The sequence below is a fragment of the Myotis lucifugus genome, unplaced genomic scaffold, assembly GCF_000147115.1.
Source record: "Myotis lucifugus unplaced genomic scaffold, Myoluc2.0 scaffold_2, whole genome shotgun sequence".
In the NCBI taxonomy this organism is placed as follows: Eukaryota; Metazoa; Chordata; class Mammalia; order Chiroptera; family Vespertilionidae; genus Myotis; species Myotis lucifugus.
In genome coordinates this window covers 25275592-25294130 of record NW_005871050.1, presented here as the reverse complement: position 1 = coordinate 25294130, position 18539 = coordinate 25275592, and the positions used below count along the sequence as shown (strand labels likewise).

General features: G+C 40.8%; 1 protein-coding gene across 3 annotated transcripts in view; it reads right to left on the bottom strand.

Moving 5' to 3' along the window:
- CHRDL1 (chordin like 1) overlaps positions 1-18539 on the bottom strand; it is a 155475-nt gene that overhangs the window by 1776 nt on the left and 135160 nt on the right. For all 3 annotated transcript variants that reach the window (XM_006082234.3, XM_014459367.2, XM_023758604.1), the window contains exons 8-11: positions 14700-14868; positions 11076-11285; positions 4615-4782; positions 2453-2542 (exon numbers count right to left, since the gene is read on the bottom strand). In XM_006082234.3, the coding sequence (XP_006082296.3) occupies positions 2453-2542; positions 4615-4782; positions 11076-11285; positions 14700-14868 (637 nt within the window). The remainder of the gene's footprint in view (positions 1-2452; positions 2543-4614; positions 4783-11075; positions 11286-14699; positions 14869-18539) is intronic.

The window sequence follows — 18539 nt, the reverse complement described above, 5'->3', positions numbered from 1 at the left end:
GTTGGAGTCAGAAACTAGCTGAGCACGCTAGCGCGGACGGCGCCGGAGCTGTTGGACTTGTATTGGGTTTTGACGCAGACATGCACTTCACACCCTCAGTAAAAAGAGCCCCTTCTTTGCACAGCCATTTTCTCCGGTATTGTTTGCCTTTTCTATCTGACTCAATGACAAGGTAGAAGGCGACCCGCCAGAAAGTGTGGGCGGGTCTGCTTTAATAAACTAAAGCCTTACTGTGTGCCAGGATCTGAGAGACACATTTTATAAAGGGGTCAGGATTGTTCTTTGTCCCCAGATTACTCTGCAGGATCCTCTCATTCCTCACTTTCCTCAGCTGCACAGAGTCTGAAGCACACACCGTCCACATCTATTACACACCTCAAATCCTAACTGTTATTAGTGGAAAGTTTAAATAACCTTTCAAGACCTCCAGTGCATAGCACAGTGTCTTGTTCACAGTATAAACAGAAACATGTTCTTTTAAATTAATTGGTAATTTCAAAAGTCACATAACTGATCATAGGATCCTAGACTATGGGTCCTTTATTCCTTACTCATAAGTAAGAAATCCCAACTCTTCCATTTTAATTCTCCTACTGCCCAGTTCATTGTCTATCAGTCTCCTGAAGAACAAACAACTGATCTCATCAACCCTATTTCCAGCGGCTTATTGAATAACTCTAATCAGATGGCTCTTAAGGCAAAGATGTTTTAAGTGAAACTCATTTCTTTCCACCAAACTCATATTGTCAGAGGTTCCCATTGGTGAATGGTATTACTAATTCACCCAGTCTATAAAGTTGTTAATATTGGAGTCTTTCCACATTCATTTCTCTCTTTGATACTGTTCTTGATTATTTAATCTCAGAGCTGTCTCTCACAGTGACTTCTGCTCTCTGTCTAACATACTTAATACTGTATAATCACTTTCTAATTAAGACTATCACCAGCTCTTTCACTAACAGTCCAACTTTCACTCCACACAACAACTGCTTCTCTCTATAAAACAGATTTGAATATATCCTTTACTTGCTTAAAAACCATCACTGGGGTACTCTGGTCTGGAGATCAAGTCCAACTTCTTAGCATGGCATATTGGACTCTACAGAATCTGGCCTTATTAAAGTAGGTGCTTAATAAATCCATATGAAAGCTAAGAAATATCCTTCCAAAACACCATTTTGATATCACTATACTGTTTGTAAGTATAGAGCAGGGGTCCTCAAACTTTTTAAACAGGGGGCCAGTTCACTGTCCCTCAGACCGTTGGAGGGCCAGACTATAGTTTTAAAAAAACTATGAACAAATTCCTATGCACACTGCACATATCTTATTTTGAAGTAAAAAAAACAAAACGGGAACAAATACAATATTTGTATTTGCATGTGGCCCGCGGGCCGTAGTTTGAGGACCCCTGGTATAGAGCAACTACCAATGCTACTTGCCTTATATCTGAACTTCTCACTGGTTTCCTTCAGGTCCTCTAACTACTTCCTGTCTCCAACTCTTCTCATATTTCTGTGCACCCTATGTGGTCTTTGTAATTGTTCCTCACCCACACCCACCCACCCACACCTACACTTCTTGTTTGCTCCTGTCTGAGTCTTCTCTTCGGCTTCACTCTATTCCTGGACTGATTCCCTGACCTGTTGCCCAGCCACACCCTTCTCTTTCAAAGCACACCTCCTCCTGAAGCCTTCCTCAAATAAGCCCACCTGGCTCTCATATCATTGTTCCTTGCAGATTCCCCTGAGCACTTAGGTATTTAATTCCTCAGAAGTATACTAATTCATAGTGAAAGCATTTTCATGTTCTGTCTCGCCCATTAGAATTCCCTGTGGATATAAATTTTGTCTTTTATTCCTTCAGAAGTGCTTCCCACCCCCTCCCTCCGCCCCCAGTGTCTAGCAGTATCTTGTCCCTAGGCTCCATCTAGTGTAGAAACTGGGAGAGCTACAAGTATGCCTCAGTGCCTGAATGCTTTTAAAGAAACATTAACACCCAGGGGCAGTTCCAAAGAGCCAAACACATCTTTGATACAATACAGGAATAATTTTCTCTGTCTCTCATCCCCAACACTAGAGGACATACCCTTCCAGATGTGAAGTCTCCACAAATACATCAGATCTGGAATCCTGTGAGAGTTCTCTAACCATCTTGAAACTCTGGGTTTATCAGTTTCATTAAAGTTGTTCAGGAAACCTTGATCTGAGGTAGCTTATGTTTAATACATCTGGATTTGTATGCACAAGGTCCAAGATCTTCAGTTCACTCACATCCAGACACCCCTTTCCCTGATAAGTTACCCAGAGGAGAGATAAAACATCATCTGATGTTGATATTGAGCATAACTAATGCTCATTAAGAACGCAGAAAGACTTTATTTGGAGCTGTGCTCCATTGAAAACTGGATGTGTTTTCCAGGGAGGAGTAAAGAAAGAGAGGTACCACTTACTCAGGGTTGTCCTGGTCACAAGCTTGAAGTGATGGAGCTCCTCAAACATCCTCTTGGAGATTTTCTCAATATGGAAATGCTGGAGGATGCCTGGAGCCAAGCAAAAATGTTGGGCAGGTGATCAGGCTCTCTCTATCTGGAACCACCAGCCCCTTTTTCTGCTTGGGCTAAGCATATCATCTCATTACTGAGGCTTAGGAGTATTGAGCTCGGCTGTGTAATGTACTTAACCAGAACTTGGATGGCTCTAGGGTTATAATTAACTCCATTTGTTTCCTTGTTTCACTGGCTTCCTCCTGGTTCTCTAGAGGATGGAGATAAGGGAAATGGTGCTGCTGATCATGGGACACCATCCTAGGGAAAGCCACATGGAATCAGACATGGGCAGTATTAGAAATTCTGTCCTTGCCCCAAGTCTGGGTAGATAATGTCCCTGCTAAAACCACTGGGCTGCCCTCTTGGCTAAGCAGTGACAACCAGCAGTGGGACTGCAAACATGTTGTTTGTGTAAATGGAGAAGCCATTCCTGATCTTCAACATACCAAAAAGTGTGTTTTCCTTTGGGGAATATTCACAGCTCCTTTAGCTTTCTCTTATAAAAGTGGAGAGTTAAAATAAGGGGTTCCATTGTCTCAACACTGACTGAATTGCTTTTATCAAAATAACATGTACACTACTGAAATTACCGTGCAGTTAAGGAGCAACATGTTATCAGCTCACTTGACTAATCCCCAAGAGGTCTACAGGGAGCAATGGAAATGAAGCCTGGGTATTTCTCTGCCCATCATGCACACACCGTGATCACCTGTACTATGAACAAGGTTATTTAGATGCTACACTAGCAAGTTGAAAAACATCCATACAGCTCTGTGGGGTGTGAGATTTTATATGATGAATAGTGAGCCCACTGCTAGGGAAGCCAACAGAACAGTGCGTAGTCCTAGGTGGCCAGCTATAGAAAACCTATGGAGTTAGAGACTGAAAATCAACATTTCTAGGTATAGAGCAAAAATAAACATGGACAAGAAACATATGTGTGTTCTAGAATATATTTAAGGGGTAGGGAGGAACTCTTTCTTTCAAGAAAGAAAGGTGGTTGTGAAAAAAGAGAAAAAAAGCCCCACAAATACTAGAGCAGTTATTTCTCCAAGTATGGTCCAAGTGCCATCTGCATTAGAATCACCTGCCTATTGTTTAAAAATTCAAAACTTTAGAAGCTACCCAAGACTACTGAAGTAGCATTTCATGGATGGGGCCAAGCAGCTGCATTATAAACCACCTTCTTGCATGACACTGAAACATACTAAAGTTTGAGTACTCTTGAGACTTATGCAGGTGCCAGTAGAAAAAAGATGTTTATAATTTTTCAATTTTAATCTCACCTCTACTTTTGGATTCCTAGAAAACTTGACCAGACTAGATCAGCACTTATCTTTTATCTATGAGATAATCTGAATTACAGTGAGCACAATGTGGCTTGCTATGGTAATGTGAATAATCAAAAAAGAAATTGGACATCATGACTGGGATTGTTCCTCCAGTGAAACTATAAACTTGAGGGCAGGGATCATGTTTTCAATTTGTCTTACTCCAGAGTACGAAGCATGATTCAAGAGACTTTGCTTCTTACCAAATGAATAAATTTTCATGTTTGTGGAGTTTCATGTTGGAAAGAACCATAGACTATAGTTTGATAGTTTGTAACCTTAACTATATACTAGAATCACCTGTGGAGCTTTATAAAACACTTAAGCTCAGGCCCCACTTCAAACCACTTAGTCAGAATCTCTCCGGTTAGGCCCAGGCATTTGGTATTTTAAAATTTTTTCTCCCAGATTATTCTGATGTGCAGCCAGGGTTGAGAAACAATCCTCTAGCCTTGTTGTATGAGAAAGACAACAAATCCCAAGGGTAAATACTTACTTTTTATTTTTTAGCCCAGGCCAACGTTAAAGTTAAAGGCCATAATAACTGTATTAGTCATATGTTAGTTTCTAAGCAATAAGGAATTCTTCTGTCCCAAAAGGAGAAACAGGTTGAAGTAAAATTATGGTGAGGCTTCCCCTCCTTCCCTGTAGCCCCTTTATAAAACACACACACAAAAAAAACAAAACAAAAACAAAAGCAAACCACCAAAGACAAATTAGTGTTGTTTTGCTTACCCTTTTGAATTGTCCAAACATGGACCTCTACCTGCGGTGGTCTCTCTGTCTCCAATGCTATTTTTCTGGTTGTCTCCCCATCCTCCATGAACACAGACTCATACACGGGCATTGTTTCTTCTCCACAAAAGTAGCCTTTGCTATCAAAGCTTTGGCCTGGAAGTTCTTCTAGAATCAGGAAGCAAGAAGAACTCAGTCACTGGCTTGCATATATAGAAGTGCACTTTTGCATTTAGCTATCTGTTTGTAACACATACACTCATCAAAATTGGAAAATCAACAAGAATATTGTTATAGAGATAGAAGTTACACCCATATTTCACTGTGTCAGTTTAGGCTGCTTCTATAACAGCCACCAAATCACAAAGGAGCACATGGCCTTTAATTTAAGTCCACAAGATGACAGAATCCATAGTTCTGTAGAACACTGGCCCACAACTAAATTGGATCCATCAAGTGCCACATGAGAAGTGGACCTTCATGAGGAGGAAGAACTTGGACAGATATGAATCTCTTAGGCAATTAATGGAACATAGATTTTTCCATTTTGGGTCAGGATCATGGTCTATCTAGCTCAGTGTTACCAACAGAGGCCTAGGGAATGGGCTGAAAGAGGGCCTTGGTTAACGTCCCTGACATCACTTATACTTAGAAAACATCTATGATACTCCTTTGTGTGCATATATTGCTCAAATGATCTATCCAAATTAGCTTGACATTTCTGAATGCTCTTTGATTTGTTTTTAAGGGGAATGATAATACCAAATCAACATCAGTGCCAAAAGCTAGATGTCAGCTTAGTCATATGCGTGGTATGCCAAATGGTTGGGAGACACACAAGAAACTGATCAACTCCCTCAACTATGGATCATTTAAAGTTTAATCTAAACTTGGATTTCAGCTTCCAGGAATAAAGGTACCACCTCCTGATATTCCCCATTCCACTCCACCCTCCTCATTCCTCAGTTCCCTATTAAGAAAGGTTTCTCTTGGCTGACTATCTGTGAGTTAAGTTTTTTCTGCTGGCCTCTGGGCACCCTCTTCAGCTGTGTACTAAAGTGTACACTCAAGTCAGGAACAACAAAGACATGCCACGGACACTCTGAAAACTTTGAATAAGGGCAGAAACCATCTATGAAAGTATCTGATAAGAGCGTTGAACATTGGTGTGGCTCAGTTGGTTGGAGCATTGTCCCTTACACTGAAGGGTTATGGGTTTGATTCCTGATCAGGGCACATATCTAGATTGCGCAGTCGATCCTCTTCTCTCTCCTCCTCCTCCTCCTCCTCCTCCTCCTCCTCTTCCTTCGCCTTCTCTCTCTATTTATCTCTCTTCTCTCGTCTCTCTCTCTCTCTCTCTCTCTCTCTCTCTCTATATATATATATATATATATATATATATAGCATGGCCAGCGTGGCTCCAGTCAGGGCACATGCCCAAGTTGCAGGCTCCAACCCCAGTATGGGGCGCACAGGAGGCAGTCGATTAATGATTCCTTCATTGTTGATGTTTCTACCTCTACCTCTCCCTTCCTCCCTGAAATCAAGTTATATATATATATATATATATATATATATATATATATATATATATATGATGTTAAGTGCTTTGGATTTGTGACTCTAATTAGGAAGATCACTGTTAACCAATGAGACACATTTGGACAAGAGGTTGTAATCAAATTGCTATTGATGTCTCTTGCTGACCTGATTAGCTTTCCCACTCCCACCATCTTATTGACACAGTGAGGACAAAACCAAATCTTCTCTTGATGATTCCAGGTTGGATTACTCAATTTTTAGATTATCCTAAAATCAAAATTCCCTTCTTCTTTAGACCTTCTTTTTAGTTATTTAATTCCCAGGTGGACCAGTCTAAAAAAGGTGATATGTTAGGTATTTAAGGGGTGTGCTAGCACTTTTCAAATGGGTGAAGGTGGGGAGATCACTGAATGTACAGGAACTCTTATGTACATAATTATCACCTTTAATGTGGGAGCTGAGTTTATTTGTTAAAATTTGCTCACTAGCTTAATACTGGCTATGGTTATAACTGCCATATTAAATCCATGATGACACTGAAAGTACCTACAATATACTAAATATTCTCCCAGTGTCCTGAAGAGTCATCCTTCACCAACACCCCTTCCCCTTCAAGAGCTTACGTCACTCATCAGAAGGGATCTATAAGAAACATAATCCATTTGTTGATTGGCACTTGAAAATGTTAAGTGTAAAACAAAGTGTGTATTTCGAACTACTTACTCAGGAACATTCTCCTCATTCTACACCCTCCACCTCAAGGTGCTTTCTGATCACTCATGCTCACTTACTTTCATTTCCTTCCAGGGAATAATGCCATGCTTGAAGTCATTCTGGCCACTCCCACTTCTCAGGGGAATGCTCCTGCTCTGAGCCCTCCAGAACTAAGAAATTAAGAAACCATTTCCTTTCGGAAGTGGTGATGACTGATGAAGATGTTTTAGCCCAGCCCAGGAAAGTTTTAAGTCTTAATAGGAACGTTTTATGTTGTAATCCCAAAGAAAGTGTAATTATGGGAATTCCTGGTATCAGGGTGGTATAGGGGGGTCAGAGGGGAGTTGGGGAACCTTCAGAAAGTGGAAGTCCTACACAATCCTGATATGCCAGGCAAGGCAGCCCCTACCAGAGAACAAGCAAGAGAGAGAGGCAAAACTCACATCCTTTATTTTGGCCCTCATTTGTTAGTAAAGTAGCCTGCAATAATTTGTTATAACAAAACTTTTCGCTGGATCATCAGCAAATTTTGTCTCTTTTCCCTTTTCAACATGAATAACTGAATGTACTCTTCCTTTTTTCCCATCAATCTTTTCCCTCCTCAATCCTTTGTTCCTTTTCCTCTGTCATATGTTATTTTCTAAGAAGCCAGTGATGTCATGATCTTCCCATTTCTCACTCACTCCTTCACATCATTCAGAACTCTACTCAAATATCTCTTCAGAGAAGCCTTCCCTGACCACTCTTTTGAAAGTGCCACCACCCATCTGATTCTATTTATATTTTCTTCACAGTACTCATCACAACCTAAAATTACCTTACTGGTTTGTGTTCATTGTCTTTTTTTTCTCCCACTAGAATATAAGGAGCATGCCAGCAAGTAGCCTTTGTCTTTCTTATTCATCTCTCAATTTTCAGTGCCTATAGCAGTATCTTGCAAACTGTAGGCACATAATATGTATTTCAAGATTGAATGCATAAGCAAGTGCATGCCCTTTGATGCTCTGAAGTTGCTGAATACCTTCAGTTGGTGCCCTGGCCTCTAGATAGGTACTGTTGTTGGGCAATATGACTATCAGGAATCATTCAATATGCACACACTACTGTCTGGCTCACTGAGAAACAGGTACACAGGAAGATACAGACACTCTCACTTCCATGTTGCTCAGTAAGTCTTCTATTTCTCGTGGAATCATGCACCTAGAACCTGTATAATTTGTTAACCAGTGTCACCCCAATAAATTCAATAAAACATTAAAAAACAGAGATAAAATAAAGTGAACAAATAAACAAAATAATAAGTCCTCTATTTCCACACATCTCAGTGTAGTGGGAAACAGCTTTTTTAGAGAAACAAGTTGAGTCAATTAGACTTCTCAATATATTGCCAATTGGAATTTTGGAGGGCAGTTTTAAAAATTATATATATATATATAATTACAAACATAATATACTTTGAAAAATAGAGATAAACAAAAAGAAGAAGATAAAAATTACCTATAATTCAGTCACCTAAAGATAATCACTGTTAACATTCTGCTATATATACCCTTATAGTCTTTTTGTCTATTGTAGACACTTTCTTTTTAACACATAAATGGGATCATATTATACATATTGTTTTGTAGCTTTCTCTTTGTGCTTAAATATAATGCAAACATCTTTCTGTGCCATTAAATCTTGGTCTACAATGATTTTTTTGGGGGAAGGGGGGTTATTATTTTGCTGTGGGCCACTTCTTTTTTTATTGTTGACACTGTTATAAGTGCCCTCCATTTCCATCCCTGCCCTCATCTGGCCTTCACCACACTATTGTCTGTGTTCATAGGCTATGCATATATGTTCTTTGGCTAGTACCTTCACTTTCTTTTACCCAGTCCCTCCGTCCCTCCTCCCCTCTGTCAGTCTGTTCCATGTATTCATGTTTCAGGTTCTATTTTGTTTGTCAGTTTATTTTGTTAATGGCTATGTGCTATGCCATAGTATAGATGTACCATAATTTAACTATCCCCATATTGGTAGACTTTCAAATTGTTTATAGTTTTTCACTATTGTTAACAGCACTGCAGTAAAAATCCTTGTTGTATATATGTGTATGTATCTTACAACATACAGAGGATTTCTAGGAGTGAAATGGCTTTGCCAAAGAGTATGGAAAGTAATCTTTTTAAATAAATATTACCATTCTGAGAGGCCAATTACTTTAAGGTTATGCCTGTTCTGTGTCCTGTTCTCAACACATTTTTATTCAACTTCTATTTTGAAAGGCCTGAGATTCAAATTGTAATATTACACAGTAGGAGGATTTATCTTACCTGGGGTATTTTAGGTGGCTATTAATTTAATCTGAAATTATCATGTTGTATTACTTATATGACTATAGGTGATAGACCCTTGACCAAAGAGAAAATTGTATTGGCAGAATTACCCTTAAGTGACACTAAAATGTTTGAGGATCCAGTGAGATCACATACTTGTAAGTCATAATAGGCCATCATGGCTGGGTGGCCCCCCTGTCCATTTCAACATCAGAATGTGCTCTCTCCCTACCCCTAGTGAGTGGATTTCCTCACCAATTTCAATGGCCCAATTATCTACTCCAGATCAGATAGCTCCGGTCTTTTTTTTTCACACCCTGCCCCTGTTTACTTTGGAAGATGAGGGTTGTTACATTAAGAAAGATTTTGTTTGTGCCATTAATAAGAGCTTTTCAAACTTTAATGTGCATTGGAATCAACACATGAGTCTTGTTGAAATGCAGATTCTGATGCAGTTGGCCTGGGGAAAACCTGCATTTCTAAATAGCTTTCAGGTATTTCTGGTCCACAAAACACACTTTGAGTAGCAAGACCATAAACCATCCTGGGCCTACATCCAGGGTTCCCAAAATTGTCTGCAAATTAATATCATCTGGGGATCTTTAAAAATCCAAAGTGCAGGCCATACCTCATAGCAATTAAATCATGATCTCTAAGGATGGGACACAGGTATTTTTAGAAGCTCTCTGGGGGATTCCAATGTGTAGACAAACTTGGGAACCATTGACCTACATGATGGTGCTCAAAAAATATACATTGAACAAAATCATGGTCACCTGCTACTCATGAGAAATCGCCTAAATTGAAGAAATAATTTAGCTCTCTGCCTACATTTAAAAATGTTTGTTTTTTTCAACTGTGTTTACAAAAATGCTTTGCATGTAGGCATAAGAAATGATAAATTCATGTCCTTGAAAGTAATTAATTAATTCACTCTTAGAATGTTGAAGCTAGAAGGACCCTAAGAAATAATCTATTCCAACCCTTCATTTTGCAGAGAAGAAAACTGAAGCTCAGAGAGGTGAAGTGACTTGTTCTAGGACACACAGTAAACCAGTGGCAGAGCCAGGGCTAGAATACTTGCTTACCAATCCCATACTCTGTGAAACCCAATACTACAAACTATATTTTTATCTAGCTCATGCGTTAAAAGCACTATTTAAATAATTAATCTGGCATTTTTAAATCAGTTTACATTTTCTACTGGCCTGGAAAAGACAATGGGCTATAAGTGACATGGCTTCCAGGCCTTGGTTTTATTATCTATTTGTGTGGCTCTGGACAAGTCACTAATTATACACCTCAGTTTTCTTATCATTAACAAAGAAATAATAACATCATGATAGGATTTTAGTCTTGGAGCGGGGCTTGTAGTTCAACTGTTTTAAGCTTTTCATTATACAGACGAGGCTGATGAGGCCCAGAGCAGACAGGGCACATTTCCAAGGTCGCACAGCAACTTAGATTAGAACCAAAACCCACTCTCTCTCCACTATACCTCACCTGTCTCTTATCCTATCTCAAAAGGATATTGGATGTGATCATGCTTTGATGAGTTAAATAGTAATATAAAAATTAAAGCTGCTATTGTTCTTCCTAATTATCATCATAAGCTAATTTCTCTACTACTTATATAACCAAGGCTAAAGTTTGGCACTTAGGGCTACATGGAGTCAAAGGTATGGTTGACACAAACACATCCATTGTCTAATTCTTAGTAGTGCATTTCTTCCAAGCAACAGTCTTACCAGCCCTTTAAGAGAGAAGAGAATGCAGTTCATTATTAGTAGAACTGTTATCATTACAATGATATGACAGGTTGATTATGTTTCTGATGTTCACAGAACATTGAGAATGACTATGAGGCAGGGCTTCCAACCAACGCACCTTTTGCCTTTTTACCTGGACACACCTTGCAGCACTTTCCATCTATTTTTTGAGGGTACTTGCAGGGGTATCGGTTGGGGCAGTGAATTTTCTTACACTCTTGTTTGGTGACATTACAAGTACACAATACACACTCCACAATGCCAAATGCCCGGAGGTTAGGGTGCCAGGATTCACCATGAGAATAGGTCTTTCCATTGGAAACACACACTGGAAGAGAACACAATACTGGAAATTAAAGGTTAGGGAGTTAAAATGGACCCCTGTGCTCAGAACCCAAGCCCTGAACCCCTTAAGACATCAAGCATCATTAGTTCTTTACATGGCCATGGAGATACGTTTACAGGTCAGCCTCTTCCAAATAAACACAGCTTGGGCCTTGTTCTACCATCAGCAACTATTCAGGTTCTTCAGCAGTAGCCTTTGGATGCTCACAAGTGCCTGGCTGTCAATAAGTAAATGTTTTTTAAAGTGCGGGAATGAATGAAAGCAAAGTTCTATCTGTTCTGGGTATCTAATAAGGAACCTAGTAGAATGTAGTTTTAATGGCTGCAGTTTCATAGATAATATGGCCCAAGTGCATGTGCTTCTTGGCATGAAAATTTCCCACAGAGATTTATCACCCAGGGAAGCTAGATGCAAAAACTACTGCTCTTCCCAATGGGCCACCCCCCCCCCCGAATCCTGAAGCAAATCCATTCACAATAACAAATGCTATGAGTCCGATTCACCAACACTAATGTCTATGGAGCCTAATGGTACTGGCCTTGGAAGGAAGGTGCTAAGACAACATTGGGAGGGAAAGGACCCACACCAACCAGGTAAGTGGTGAAAGGTAGCCTTTTTTGCCTGTAAACTTCAGGCAGTGTCCTCTGACCCTTGCCTCATAGTGGTTGTAGAGATTAGGCTGGAGTGAATCACTGCCTGCCCTAGATATATGCTTGGTGGTCTCACATTTGTTGAGTGGGAAGTGAAGTCACTGGCTCCATGTTTTCTGAGGGGCCTTGCAAGAGCCAGCATCTGGGCTGTAGGCTGGGGAGCCTATACAGGGGAGGGGTCACAGGAACATCCTTCAATGCAATACAACCAAAACTTATCCAGCTCCTAATGTGAGGTATGGAGCTAGGATCCAGGATGAGGACTGCACAGGGCTGTGAATAGAAAGGTCTGAGAATGAGTTGTCTCCCTTTTTGAGAATACTGAGACATTTTGGAGATTTCAAGGCATGGCTGGGATTGGGTGTGTTTCTCATTCTTACCATCACCTCATCATACCCAGGGAGACCTGTCGGCATCCCAATCAACAGGATGGGTTGTATCACTTAAGGCAGGGCTAGGGTGGGAGAAATAACCCCATTTGGGGCGTTTCTAGGAATTGACTGATTTGGCTGCAAGACAGTGGCCTCAGAAGAATGAATCATTGGGCTATTTCTTTCTCATCAAGTCCACTGGGTCACATTAGGAAATATGGATGATGCTGGTTATCTTTTCCTGTCCTTTGCAAGAGCTGTTAGAGTACTAGGCACTCCAACAGGGCAATCTATGTAAATATTTCCAAGAACCTAAGAACCTAAATCAAAGAAATTCCCAACCTTACAGTAAGATAAAATAGAGACCTGATATCTGAACCCTGAGGCTCTGGGCTGTAGATAGAATCACATGACAAAACAGGAAAGATGTGTTATTCTCTTTCCTCCCCAGACAGTGATACTCCATTCTAGACAATTCAATCAAGTGGGTACATTGTTTGCTTTAAGAAAATTTAGGATGGACTCATGTTCAAGATGGTGGAGTCCTTCCTGTCACTTCTTTTCTTTCACTTTACCAAGGGATCAAGTATATGTATCTCAGAGGAGCACATAGTTAGCAGGAGAGCTAAGAAAAGTGCAGGCAGGACTTCCAGTGTTGTTCCCTCTGCCTTAAACTTTTGGACTAAGGAAGCAATCTAGACTGGATGAGAGCCTATATTCTGAAGTGAAATAGGGTGGGGTTAATTCTCTAGAGGGAAACATAGCCTTCTCCTCGCCAAAAAATTCTCAAGATAATTTTGAATGTATCCATCTGGGGCCTTGGTAGTTGGGGGTGGGGGGCAAGTGATTCTACAGTGAACTATAATAGAAAGGTCAGGAAAGAACTGCTGCAACCAAATCAATTGGAGGGGGGAATGAATAAATATGAACCAGCTGGGGCTTTTGTAGGACATGGAGAAAATCAAGAGGTGAGCCTCTGCCCTGAAAATGAAGAGGCCTATAGAAATTATGGGATTTGGGATTTTCAAAGTCCATTTCCCCACACGTTTTTTAAGGTTTTGAAATACTTTCAGAGCAAATGGAATCTACTGGAGGCAATTCAGTGTTAAGAATCAAACTGCATCTTTACCTAACTCCTCCTCATTTCAGAAATTCATATCAGAATTCCTTAGGGTTTAAAAATAATAAATTTCAAACCAAACCCTGATCAATAATAAATATTTCCAATTCTTCTAATATATCACCATTTTTAATTAAGAGTTTTATTTTGCAGGTTTTTCTTTTAAGCTTCTTAGTTTCAAAAGCAATTTAATTTTTTTATCTGAAATCTGAAATTTTTATCTAACTAGTAACAGATGTGATCAACTAGCCCTGGCTTGACTAGCTTTTTTGAGATTTATAGTAGGAGTTCTTTGTAACAGATTGTTTTTCACCCATGCTATTCAATCATTTGTTTTAATAATTTATTACTTTTAACCCATTCAGAGAACTGCCTTTGATTTGTTTTTTCCTTTAAAGGAAACAAAACATGTTTATGGTTTCATAAAAAGGAACCAGCTGAGCTCTTGCTCAGAAGAGCTGGTTGACACAATGCCTAAAAAAGTAAGGAGCAGTCAATTGTTTGAATTTCTCCCCTCCCCACCCCCGCTACTGGGGGTGTGGAGGCCAGAGAACTCTGTGCAGGAAGGAATGGGCCTTGGATGTGTATGGGTGCCTGCTGTAGCCAGCTGGCTGGCTGGCTGAGTGGGCTGCATGTCGGTGTGAATCTGATCAGTCCTCCTGGTCCTAAGCCAGGAAGTTTTTGGATTTTTCTCACTGGATTACTCATTTTTAAGGACAATCTCTTCATATAAGGTAGAATTTCTGAGCATGGGTCCTGGGAAATGTATCTTTCACAAGAGCCTCAGGAGACTTGGGTGCATTGAGGTGAGAGATTTGCTATTTCTAAGGTATGGAGAAGATCTTCAAAAGCATTTGGCACTTACTACCTTTGAATAGTGGGTCTCCTACTAGAAAATGAACAGACTTTCATTCTGCTAAAGATCCAATGAACTTTCCCAAATGTAATTCAACCCTTAGGGGCAACTGAGAAATGCTGTAGGCTGCATTAGGTTCATTGCTTTCTCGCTTTTTGTTCTAAATAATGACAGATACATCTAAAATATTAGCTATACTCTTAGGGCTATATTTAGGGAAATCTTGTGTCCTCTGGAGTTACTTGTCCATACTCAATTTGTAGACTTGATAGTGAATGATCCACATGTAAATATATGATATGCATGGGAGCAAAGGCCCTTTCCCAGCTTGAGCCCTCCAAAGACCAGGGCTGCTGAAGCCCTAATGTGGAGGTAGTACAAAACAAACATGCCCCTTACCTTGTCCATGCTTGTGCTTGTTATTGATGACAATCTGCACAATGGTACCAGAGGCTTGCTGGGAATCCATAAGAGCTCCCCGGTGACTTCTGGCCCCAGTAAAACGGGGTAGACCTCCAGCCTGTCGGCTTGGTGGAGGGTCATAGTGAGAGCGGTGGTAAGAATGTCTCTGTAAAATGACAAGGACAAATTCAGTTCCTCAAATCCACCAATGAAAAGGCAGAAATAGCCTTACATACATTAGAGGGAATTTAATCATTTTGTAGTGATGAGCTCTGATCTAAACTGCACATCGGCCTGGCCAGTGTGGCTCAGAAGTTGAGTGTTGACCTATGAACCAGCAGGTCACACAGGTTGTGGACTTGATCCCCAGTGGGGGTCTGGGGGTGTGCAGGAGGCAGCTGATGAATGATTCTCTCTCATCCTTGATGTTTCTATCTCTCACTCCCTCTCCCATCCTCTCTGAAATCAATAAAAATATAGAGGCCCGGTGCACAGATTCGTGTACCAGTGGAGTCCCTCAGCGTGGCCTGCAGGTACTGAGCTGAAACCAGCTCTCCAACATCCCCCAAGGAGTCTTGGATTGCGAGAGGGCACAGGCCAGCCCAAGGGACTCCACCGGTGCACTATCAGGGCCAGGGAGGGACTGCAGGAGGGCTCTAGGGCATGTCTGGCTCATCTTGCCCAGACCTGATTGGCTGGACCCAAGCTATCCAAACCAGTTGGGGCATCTGCCCCCTGGTGGTCAGTGTGCATCATAGCGACTGGTCAAAAGGTCAAATGGTAGGACACTTAGCATATTAGGCTTTTATATATATAGATATATTTTTTTAAGTTAAATAACTTTTAATAATAAAAATAAACTGCACATCTACCCACACCAAGAAAAAAATAAGGACATAAAGTAAATCAGCACTGGCAGCATGCTGAGATCTCTCTCTCTCTCTGTCTCTGTCTCTCTCTCTCTCTCTCTTTCTCTCATCCTCACCCAAAGACATGCTTATTGATATTAGAGAAAAGGAGAGAGAGAGGGACAGATAGAGAGACAGAAGGAAACATTGATCTGTTGCCTCCCATACATGCAACTTTGGTATGTGCCTTGACCAGGAATTGAACCCACAACCTTTTGGTGTACGAGACAATGCTTCAACCAACTGAGCCACACCAGCCAGGGCTTTTCTCTCTTCTTATGGAAGATTGGACTAGATTCACCTACAAACTCCTGAGGGAGCAAACAGCCCAAAATGGTAAAGTATTCTTCCTGCTCATAAAACTTTCACATTTGGGGTTAAGAGTTAAGCCTGCAACACAAGGCAGGATGTGGCAGAGGCCACAGGACAAGTATAAAATACCGTGCAGATTATGATAAGAGAGAGAGCTTTTCTTTGGGGAGGCTTTGTGATCTGGGTCATGCAGAGTGGATATACTTCTTTTGGGCAGAGTTGGTGAGGAGTATTGCAGGCAGAGGTTTCCAAGTTGACAAGGTGCAGCACAGAACACAGAGTCCATAAAAGGGAACAGTTGAAAGATAACATCCCAAAAGCAGGTTGGCACTAGCTCAGGGGTCCTCAAACTTTTTATTTTTTTATTTTTTTTAAATTTTTTTAAATATATTTTATTGATTTTTTACAGAGAGGAAGGGAGAGAGATAGATAGTTAGAAACATTGATGGGAGAGAAACATCGACCAGCTGCCTCCTGCACATCTCCCACGGGGGATGTGCCCGCAACCCAGGTACATGCCCTTGACTGGAATCGAACCCGGGACCTTTCAGTCCACAGGCCGACGCTCTATCCACTGAGCCAAACCGGTTTTGGCATCAGGGGTCCTCAACTTTTTAAACAGGGGGCCAGTTCACTGTCCCTCAGACCTTTGGAGGGCCGGACTATAGTTATAAAAAAAAACTATGGACAAATTCCTATGCACACTGCACATATCTTATTTTGAAATAAAAAAACAAAACGGGAACAAATACAATATTTGTATTTGCATGCGGCCCGCGGGACATAGTTTGAGGACCCCTGCACTAGATCATGGAGAACTTTAAATGACAGGCTAAGGAGTGAGGGCTCTATTTGGTAGGCAACAGAGGTGATGGTATCGGAGCCTTTAAGGGGTGTTTTTAAAAGCAGACTAATAATTAAAACTGTGTTTCCAAGCATTGAATCCTGAAAATGCATAAGGTGAACTGGATACAAGGAAGAGATGGGAGTCAAGTACAGTCCAGATAAATGTATAGAGACTAAACATAGGTAATGGCATGAGATCATCGATCAGTGCACAGATAGTGTATATATTTTATTGATAACGAATTAACAATGCATGCCAGTAATAGGATTCAGCTTTGCAGAGGCAATGACTTTGTTTAGTTAACTGCTATAATTTCCATACCTAAAATAGTGTCTAGCATCTAGAAGGTGCTCATAAAAAAACTTGAATGAATGAATGAAAGCTTAGAGTCTTGTAGCACAAATAATGCAACCATTGCTCTTTCAGCAAGGGGTGAAGACACATGATGAGCCCACTATCCTGCTACCCACCTCTGTCCAAGAAGCTGAGGTAGAGGACGGAAGAGGATGACATGAATGAAGAATAGAACCTAAGGCTTAAAGCCAAATAACAGTGTTTTAAAGATAATTATTAGGGATAAAGGAGGAGAGACCCATTAAAAATTTTTGCAGGCAATTGAAAAGGAAGATCCTTATATGCAGTGATAAAGATAGCAGGGAACTTTGAGAAGATAGTTACGGGTCCTGTGATCCTGTCATCCCATAAAACATTTAATACAGTTATGTTCCATAAGCACACATGTTGCAAATTTAGCTTTGGGAATTATTATCACTCTTTTGGAGAGGGGGCTTTAGTGGGAGAAGGGGCGAGTGAACAGGGGCTGGAGCTAGAGAAAGAGAACATTATTCCCTCTAAGAAGAGCCCAACCTGGTGCATTGCTGTAAAAATGCACACAAATACGAATGTGTATCCATTTATTATCATTCACACAGATAGGATACTCAGTGTAAATATTTTTCATCTCCACAATGGCTCATACGTCTTTTTCTACCATAATCACATTTCAGAAAGGCCATTACAGATTGTTCTGTCCTTTTTGGAGTTTGGCAATGTTTTGCCAAAGGAACACAGAGAGGACTTGATTCTGGGTGTCCTACTGATGCTAAAAGGAGGGAGGTTGACAGGACCAGAATTTGAGAGGGAAGGTCGCTGACCCAGGATAAGCTGTAAGCACAAGAAGTTCTCTGATTCATGGGGGTGAGCACAAAATGAAAAGCTGTTCTTTAGTACCAGGGACTTAGACCCTAGACATATGATAAGGGAAGGAAAATGATTCAAGACAAAACAAAAGTTCAGAAACCAGTCAACCCCCCTGCCCCAACCACCTCATCTTATGTAAGTCTTGTGTTTTACAGACAGAGAAACTGAGGCCAGGGAGTAGAGGGATTTTATTCAAGGTGATAATGAAGGTTGAGGTTTTACTAGTATAGCTGGCGGGAGAGTGGGAGTGAGTGAGAGTGAGGGGAAGGAGAAAGGAAGAAGTACAGGAGGAGGAAGAGGAAGAAGAGGAATAGAAGGTGGGAGAGATAATGTCTGGTCAAGCTCAGTGTTCCACAAATATTTTTATAAAAACTGGTCTGAAGAAAAGTTCTTTCCAATATAGAAATGTTCACAACTACATATACCACTGGTTTCCACTTCGGCTGCAAACAGAATCACCTGGGGAGCTGTAAAATAACTGATGCCTGAGTCCCACCTCAGGGAGTCCATGGAATTGGTCTGGGGGTAAGACCTAGGCATCAGGATTTTTATATAACTCTCAACCCCTTG